The sequence below is a fragment of the Condylura cristata genome, unplaced genomic scaffold (genome assembly GCF_000260355.1).
Source record: "Condylura cristata isolate star-nosed mole 26May11 unplaced genomic scaffold, ConCri1.0 scaffold00020, whole genome shotgun sequence".
NCBI lineage: Eukaryota > Metazoa > Chordata > Mammalia > Eulipotyphla > Talpidae > Condylura > Condylura cristata.
Window position 1 is genome coordinate 17,427,694 of NW_004567121.1, and position 9,402 is coordinate 17,437,095.

General features: G+C 52.7%; 1 protein-coding gene across 1 annotated transcript; it reads right to left on the bottom strand.

The window, feature by feature from the left end:
* Nucleotides 1-290: 290 nt before the first annotated feature.
* PKDCC (protein kinase domain containing, cytoplasmic) lies at nt 291-9,401 on the bottom strand (the record flags this gene model as incomplete). The annotated part of the gene is made up of 7 exons (XM_004686259.2): nt 291-1,213; nt 1,416-1,589; nt 3,179-3,286; nt 3,526-3,605; nt 4,204-4,475; nt 5,008-5,130; nt 9,126-9,401. Coding segments are annotated over 7 exons (1,119 nt in total), but the record flags the coding sequence as incomplete, so codon positions are not given.
* Nucleotide 9,402: the final 1 nt, after the last annotated feature.

The following is a 9,402-nucleotide window of genomic DNA, read 5'->3' on the forward strand; positions in this document are numbered from 1 at the left end:
TTGCCGAGTCCCCTGAGGTGGTTGACAGCCTGCCATTAGGACATCATTCCTTTGGGTTAGGCTGGTGTGTGTTAAAATGCAAACCTCCTTGGGGGAAGAAGGAGTCTCGCATGTCTTCTGTCAAAACAGGTGGGCACCATGGGAGCAGGGCATGAAAACATGTATTACCAATTTCAGGGTTTGTCATGGAGATTTCACTTCCTCAAAGGTCATCCCCCATGACACCCTATCTTCCCAAGTATATATAAAAGATATTACTGAGGATGAATCAGTCTCAAAAGCCGTGGCTTGGGAAGTCTTTGCTGTGAAAACATTATTTTATTAATTGATTGATTTTATTTCTTCATCTTTTTTTTTTTTTTTACAAAAATAAACATTTAATGAACAAGAAGTACAAAAGCTTCTGGATATACAAACTCCGGGAGCAGGGAGAGGCTGGTTTTGGCTGTTTTGTGGCTTTCACTGAAAGCAAATGAGGCAGAAAGGCCCCGGCCCCCCCCCCCCCCCCCCGGGTCTTGGCCCAAATGGCAACCTGCTCCTCGACCCCATGACTTGGCTCATACCATATGTGCTCCTCTGCCCCCACCCTGGCTGGCCCGTAAGCTCCCTGTCAGGTGGCCAGTGGGCGCCCCCCCCAGGTACAGAGAATCACCCGCATCCTGGAGCATGTCATGCCAAGTCTTCGGTCCAGAGCTTGGCTAAGAGAACGCTCCGTGACAGATTGTCCCCACGCAGCCCCACCTGGCTGAGGCACGTGCAGCAGCAGCAAGGGCTTTGGCTACATTCTCACACATCAACACAGTGATGGGGCTGCCCACGGAACTGTCCCTGGAGGGCGGAGACCCCAGTGTGGAGACCAGCCTGAGCCTTGCACGCAGCCCAGAGGGTTACAGAGTCTGTCAGTCCCCTGTGATTCCTGGCCCTGGAGCCAGCAGTTCCATACCTAGCTGGGTAAACTCACATTTTAACATTTGGCATTATTGCACATTGTCCTGGTCACCTCACTCTGTCTGGGATGTCAGCCTTGTCAGCAGGGGTTCCCAGGCACATGCAGTGCTGCTAGTGCAAGTCACTCCCTCCATGGGCAAGCGGTAGGGGTGGTCAGCTGCTCAGCCGGACCCTCAGAGTCAGCCAGAGGCCCTCACATACGTAGTCTTGTTGGGATCAGGTTCCACGTGGCTCCATCCTGTCTTGAAAAAGACCAGCTGCCGACCTGAGGGCAGAGGTGAAAGGTGAGAGGACAGACTGGAGGGTTCTCTCCCAGGAGGCAGAGCTACTCTCCTTCATGTGACTGCCTTGAAGTAGCAGATCCTTGTCTTCTTATCATCTTTGGCATCTGATGGGGTCACTACTTGTCAGTCTCTTCAGGGGATGTCCATGCACCTCCCTCAGGATGTCCTTCCCCACTGGCTCACCTGTCCAAGTGGTCTGGTTGGTGACCACGAAGGCCCGGCACTGAGTGTGGCTCTCACAGACGTCCATGGCTTCAGCCAGGTTGAACACAGACAGGAGGCAGCCTCCATGGTGGTAGGATGGCCAGCAGCGGTAGTCCTCCCTCGGGATGGTGCTGTCTGGGAGGCTCTGGTACTCTGTGGATGGGGGATGGAGCTGAGTGAGAACTCTGTGTGGCCAGGCAGGAGGGCATGGGGCTACTTCCGGAAAAGGGCAGGGAGACTCATTTCCAAGGTAAAAGCTGAAGTTCACCCCCTCCACCACCCATGGAGAAGGCGGCAGCTACCATTATGAAACTGGGCTGGTCACTCAGTCCAGGGTCAGACGTGATTTTGGGGAGACATATGTCCTCCAAACCTAAGGGCACACAAGCTGGCCCAGGCAGCATCTAATGGTAGAAAAGTATAAATGCACAGACAGCAGCTGCGGAGGCTGGGCTGGGCATTTTTGATATGTAAAGCTGGGCTTCTCAAACTTCAGTGTGAATGTGGAGCTCCAGGGCATCTTGTTGCAATGCATAATCTGTCAGAATGGCTGAAGTAAGGCCTGGGAATTGACATCTCTAACCAGCATACACTCGGAGTAGCAACAATTTAGAGCACCCAAGTCTCGCTTGCTTCTTCCTGGCCTTAGGGAGAGGTTAGGCAAGCTCCTCAGATAGGAAGGCAGTAAGGGTTTTTTTTTTTTTAGTCAAGAGGCATGCAAATGAATGTAAAATACAAAAATTACCATTTTGGAATACACAGCTTTGATGTTTGGGGAAGGGCTGAAGGAAGAATCTGAAATCTCCCATTACATAGACGGGGCCCTGAAACTGCCCTCCACCCCCCCAACCCCTCATATGGAATCTGCTCAGCTGTAGGCTGCTTGTTCACCCCAGCCTTTCCCGCTGCCTGGGGAGCCCCAGCTCTGACTGATAATGCAAAGGCTTGGGCCTCTGGCCACCCGCCCTCCTGCCTCCTTCTCCTACTAGGGACTAGACCAAAGTCCAGGGCAGGCTGTGATTTATAGCCCCATAAACGGCATCCTCAGGGACAGGGCCAGCCATTGTTCACCTCGTTAAACTTTATTTACAGGGCTAACGAGGGCTCCCCCACCCCTAAGACTGGCCAGAGCTCCTTGAATATGGAGGTTGCCCACCCTCTGCCCCCTGCCAACTATGACCAGACCCCAGGGCCTCTACCCATAATTAGTGGTTGGAATTTTCCCCTTGCTCTGGGACGTCTTGACTGGTTTTAGAAGTCAAGCTCTGTTCCACCTGTGGCTGCCCCTTTCGCCCCAGAAGTGTAGAGGAAGGAAAGAAGAAGCAAACATATATTGTATTCCAGTTGCTTAACAGGGACTGAACTAACTGTTTTCACACTTTACTTGGCATATAATCCCCTTAAGAATTTTATGAGGCCTGTAATATTGAGCCCAATTCACAGATGAGGAAAAGGAAACTCAAAGTATAAGTAATTTGTTCAGTGTCACACAGTCAGGACGAATGGGATTTGGAATAATCCAGAGGATGAGGATGAGTGTCCACCATACCCACTCCCCAGTTCAAGGAAGAATTATAGTTGTTCTAGCTCAGCTAGAGATGGGCTCTCAAAGTGAAGACTACACATTCAGGGGTCTCTGCATTACTCCAACTGAGCCTTAGAGGGATGAGTCACTCAGCCTCTGAGCTCCTGTTGCTGCTCCCTGGGAGCCCAGCCCCTGGATCCATGCCAGGGCCACTCACCTGCTCTGCTGCCTGCTGTGGTGTTCTGCAGATACTGCCCACTCCGGTACAGGTGCAGCACCTTCTCCAGCTGGGCCAGGGTCTCGTCCACTCCCCAGGCGAGCTCTCCTGCAGAGTGCAGAGTGGCAGCGAGTGGGCAAGGGCCTCAACTCCCTCCTGAAGTCTGCAGCCAGCTGCCTCTTCCTCCTGAGCCCAGCCCAGATGGACTGGGGTGAAGGTTTGAGACAGAATGCCACCTTGGGAAGTGATGATTTCTGGACCATGGGTTGACATGGGTCATTCTTGACCCCATGCCTCCTGGGCAAGAAGCAGAGTAATGGGAAACAGATGGGTCCTGAGGAGCTCACCTGTGGCATTGACAATGCTGTCCAGTAGAGGCCGTAGTGAGGACGGGGCACTGTGAGGCAGGAGGTATGTGAAGAAAAACCTGCTCAACAGGGAAAAGCCAGGGGCTCAGTGGTTCAGTGTTTGGGGATAATCTTCCTCTACTCCAACTTGGCAACCCAACAGGCATATCTGGCGAGTACGCCACAGTCTCCTCAGGCTTAGGGTCTGGAACCAGGCATATTCTAAGGCCACAACTAATCACACCAAATTGAAATTTGTCTGTTAACTGTCTACCCCCAGGACTTCTCTACCCTTTACTCCACATAATCCTCCTGGCTGTCCAGTGTCAGACCAGCCCCTGGTGAAGAGCTTCTAGAAGTCAAGGGCTAGGGTGGGAAGAGGCCATGCCAGTCCCATTCCTACTGGCCAGAGGCTCTGAGTCTAACACTATTTTAAGAAGCTTCCAACTGCCACCCAGATTCTCTTTGAACCTGACTATTTTTAGCTTCTTCGTCAGGAGCCTGAATGTTCCTTTCTTGACTGGGTGGAAGGCTTTCCCCGCCCCTGCTCCTCCATTGGTTAAGGGTGAGTCTCCCTGCCCTGGCTGGCCTCCCAGACTCCATCTTGGCTCTCTCCCTGCCAGGCCCTGCTGGGCCCAGTCTCCCTTTCGGGGCTTCCTCAGCAGAGGTGGAGATCACCTGTAAGCATTGTAGAGATTGCGCTTCTCATTCATGCCCTCACACCAGCCGTGGACTGAGCAGGGCAGGGTGAAGTTCCTGGCTGGAAACTCCAGGACACAGGCTGTGCTGCTTGCACACGGCGTCTCCTCCACGCGTGCATCATCCAGATCTGTCACCTTTAGCTCCCCGTCCACCAGCACAAATTGTCGGGGGCGGAAGTCCAGCAGAGTGACGGAGCCCAGCGGGGAATGGGCCAGGTGGTGGAGGAGGCGGCCCAGGCTCAGGCAGATCTGAGGAGCAGACACAGGCTGCTTACTGCTTCTCTCCTGGGTGGGAGTCTGGGAGACTCCAGGATTCCCTCCTTTGGGGTTCTAGACTTTGCTTGGGGGTTAGCCTTTTTCTTAAAAGGCCCAGTGCTCACTAAGGGCTGAGGCCAGAGGCCTTACAGAGGAAGCCAGTGACTTTCTATTAACCCTGGGCTCACCTGACCCTGAAAGTAACATCCAGTGAGAAATGGGAAGCAGGGCAATCTGAGGCTAAGAAGTGCCCTGAAGTTGCAGCTCTGAGTGCAGTGTACAGCGCCCTCCTGCAGCAAGCTGAATGCATGTATGTGTGCTTATGAGAGGGAAGCAGGAGCACGGAATGTTAGGATCCTTTATGTCTTGCTTTTTTTTTTTTTTTTTCTAACTCTTGGCTGATGGCTGAGTTAGCTTTGCTCTGTCCTTCCCTCCCTCACCCTTCACTGAGTAGAGCTGTTCTGCAGGACTGGCCTTCTAAGGCAGAACCATCCCTACAAGGAGCCAACACCTCCTCCCTGCTCACTCGGAATCTATCCTCCCAGGAAGTCTGCAGCAGCTGGATCATTTCCACAGGGGCGCCCAACTCCGTGATGGTGGTCAGGGTGTCCGGGATGTCCTCGCTGTCCTGGTAGCAGTAGCCATAGAGCTGGGGGAGGTCCAAGAAAGGTCATTAGGTCACAGGGTGGGGGTTGGGACAGAGGAGGGCTGGGCTGTGACATGCCCCCTCCCTCTTTCCCCAGCCATTCCTAGGCCTTGGCTTTAGCTCAGACCAGAAGAATCAGCAGTGTAGCCTCTGTCCCTGCAGCTAGAGCTTCTACTGTTGTTACAGGAGCACCCTACTTCTTACCACTCAGGTAAAGGGGCAGTCTGGCCACCATGTGTAAACCACCTGCAGGCACTACTTTGTATACACAATTCAATTCTTATACACTTTAAGAATTAGGTACAATTACCTCCAATTTGTAGGTGAAGAAACCACCTCAGAAAGGTTAAGGTACCTGCCGCTAATAAATGCAGGCGCTAGAAATCATAGAAATCATTGCTCTGATTGCACAGCCTGGTTCTTTTGAAAAATACCATGTGTGAATTGACAAGTTAGCAAATGTTTATTATTTCTCCTCCCTTGCTCCAGTCCTCCTCTACTGCACTTTCTGCAGCTTCAGTTTTTCTCTGTTCAGGTGGGAGGAAAAGCAAGCTCCCTCAGGATTGGTAACAAGTGTTAAGGATAAGTAAGGAAGGGGCAAATCCTAGGCTGACTTTGCATCTATCCCTGGGGGTGGTTGTATGGGACGGCTGCCAGGGGATATCCGTTCTTTGGGGTCATAGTCACAAAGGACTGCCCACTCCTTAAGACCTGGGGGAGGGGCTCAGTACAGTCCAGCTGGTCAGGGGCTTCTAGTACAGCCTTACTTTGTCACTAACACCTAAAGCAGCATCTACAGAAAGCCCTGCTTCTCCTTGCCTTTAGCCTCTCCACCTCCCCCCACCCCCACCCCTGCAGCTCATCAGCTAGGGGTCAGATGGTGCTCAAAGCCGCTGGCGCTGGGTGGGGCAGGAGCACAGAAGTTGGTGCAGTTCTCCAGGCCGGCTTAGGAAGAGCTGCTGGGTGAAGCCCAGCGGGGATACAAACTCATGGGCTAGACATCACTGCATACTGTCACCTTTTATGCCATCATTCACACCCTTAAAGCTTCTCTCCAGACCCTCACATACTTGCTTTCATCCATGAGTGCTCTTTCAGCCCCCCTTCTCTGGAGCTATTTCCCCAGTGTCTTCTGAGCAGAGTGAAGGTGCTGCTCAGGGTCAGTCATCAAACTAGGACTGCAACATGGGGGACGGGATAGTCTCAGGTGCCCTCTTATTCCCACTCTCTCCACCCTCCACCCCATCCTGCCCCTGCATCAGCCCAGGGAGGCCCCAGACCCTGGTGGGGCGGGGGAAGGTAAGGGGAGCAGCCCTAGGGCCTGGTTCTCATTTTCTTGCCCAGAGTCTGAGCCTTTGTGGGAAACTTCTGAAGGTTATTAAACACCCGGAGGTCGTTAAATGCGCTGTTAACGAGGTATTAATCAACACCCCTCAGGAAAAAATAAAAAGACACCATTAACCCCCCCAGGAAGCATGAGGCTGAGCATTTCAGTCGCATCTTTTGTTCGTTTGGAAGAAGAAATATACTCTAGCAGGGCCAGAATCTGGGCCTAAGCAGACCAGGGCCCCAACTGAGGCCTCAGGCCCTGGGACTACAGAGAAGGGAGGGAGGGAAGACCCTCATGCCCTTTGACCCTAGGCTACAGAGGCATCTATCATGTGAGTGAGCTGGTGTGAGAGAGGGAGAGGGATGGGTTGGGGATGACTGGATTGGATAGAGAGGTCTCCCCCAGGCAGTCCCGGGAGACCAGAGAAAGGCAGGGGAGGTGTGCAGTGGGGCATGCTCTCTGGGCATTTTCTATTAGAATCCAGAGCACTAAGTCTGAGTGGGTAGGGAGACTCTGGTGGCCCGCAGGAGCAGAAACTCTAAGAATCATTATCTGGCTGTCCCCCAGCTTACTGAACAGTCAAGGGAGGGGGGTGGGTTGAAATTTTAAATGATTAAAAGGTATTAGAACAATATTAATTCCATTTCCCTTTACATCCACCTAAAGACTCCAAAGCAGGAAGACCCTACTGCACAGGCTTCTCTGGCAGCAGATGTAGCCTGGTTGAAGAAGCCAGAGGGATACTGTCTGGGGGTCGGAAATAAAAGGGGAAGACCACCCCTAAAGCAGTCCCTAAACTCATACTGAGGGATCCCTTCCTCCCCCAATGGTACTTTTTCACTGTTCCCCTCAACAGAAAGAACCTGCGTTCCTGCCCACCTTAGTAACCCTGTGCCCTAGGCAAGTGACCAGTCTCCGATGCTGTAGGAGTCACAGCCAACCCCAGACAGACCCAGCCTAGGTGTAGTAAGGGAATGGCTGAAAACTATGCCGATGAAGTGTTTTTTGTTTTGTTTTGTTTTTTCCCCCTTCGGAGCCTTCAGAATTGGGGTTGGGGGCCAGACATTAAAGTGAAAGACTAATCTATGGTATGTGTGATGTTGGTTAGCTAGATACTTGCAGGAAGTTGGGTGGGGTGAGTGAGTGAGAGGTTCCTTAAGCGACAGGAAAGCATATCAAACCTCAAATCTGTCCCAAGGGAGGTGGGGGTCTTGAGTCAATTAACATGTAATGTCCTGCTAAGTCACACAAAACCTTCTCTACCACCTCACAATCTGGATGATTCCCCAGGGTTTCCAAAAGTTCCCAAGAGCAAAGAGGAAACAAGCAAACAAGATCCTCCCAGTTATAATGGCCACGTAACCAGCCATTCACTCCCCAAAGCTCCGGACAGAGTCAGCTGCACTACGGGGGCATAACCACCCAAGAGTTTTGATTATGTCCCAGTTCCTGCAACTAGTTCAGGGCCCAGGACCTGGTTCCAAGTATTTGACCAGGAGACTGGGAGCCAACAGGATGAAAGCTCTCTCTGTTTCCTATCCGGCAATGCCCACCCTAGGCCTGGTGTCCCTCATTTCACTCTAAGGAAGAAGAATTGGGTTTCTGGTCAGTTCTGCCAGGTGTAAAATGGTTAAACTCCATGGGTTAGGAGGTGGAAGGCATGAACATGTTTCCTCTGCTGGGGGTATGCACACGCCCTATGTTCACTGGGCCAAAAGCCATCAGGGACTCCCCTCAGTCTGCTCAGACATGTGCAAAGGGAATGGTTTGACTAATTCTAGGGTCAACTCAAGGATGGAGACCTGGGAGAGAAAAGGAACTGTGTATCAAGAGGCCAACTCTCTCAGTCTAGCCCAAAGGGGACAAGGTGGGGCCTCATCTCTTTCTGAGAGGCAGAGTGCTATTTAATAGAAACCTGGGCATTTGGTTTTCTCAACCTCCCAACTTCTTGGCCACATTCGCTAAGAAAATGTGATATCCAGATCCTCAGACCCTTAGCCAGTTCTCCCCAGAAGTGAGCAAAGACCCTGAGTTTTCCCCAAGTGGTTCAAGGACCCACTCTAAGGTCTAGAGCAGTTGATTCTGAGAGAAGCTCTGCATTTTCTGGCCTACTACCCCAACCTCTTGAGTCTTTCCAGAGGCTTCTGGGTGGCTCAGGGAGTTGGGGCATTTTCTGAGAATCAAGCCTGACGTAGGATCTCTCTCTAGCTCGTCACTGCCTCACCCTACCTTCAAAAACAAACTAGTAACTGTTTACAAGTTGAGAGAATGAGGTTCAGCTTCCACCAAGAAAGGGGGTCTCTATGACTGCAGTTAGGGTCTTGGCTCAGGGACTTCGCCCTGCCTCACTATGGTTATTTCGCTGGTGCCCGACACTGACACTTTGGTTCCAGCCAGAAGTAGGATTCTCATTCTTAACAGACCCCTGGCCTGAGTTTTGGGTCCCTTTGTCCTGTCTGTCTTCAAGGGCTATAGTGTGGAAGCTGTAAAGGGATGCGAGAGACAGGGTCTTATATTGGGAAGGACTAGGGTTCCCACTTTGCTTAACATGGGCTCTGCCACTGGGGATCCGTTTCTTTATAACAGCAAAGGTTCTCTTTCGTCCAGAATAACCCAGCTTGGGCACCTACTGCCAGCACCCTCACCTCCCGCACCCTCGCCCTGGTACCTGCAGCACGTTGGGGTGCCGCAGCCGCTCCAGCAGCACCATCTCCTTGAGCAGCTTGTGGGCCGCCAGCCGATAGCAGCCCCTCCGTGCCCCGAACTCGCGCACGCAGCTGCCCAGATCGTGGCCGCTGAAGTCCACCGCCTTGAGTGCCACCGCGGCGCCGCCGGGCAGGCGGACCCGGTATACGGCCTTGGTGTAGCCAGAGCCCACGTACTGTGCGGCGGACACGTTGCGGAGTGCCGCGCAGCCCAGGCGCGGGCCCCGGCCGGGGGAGCCG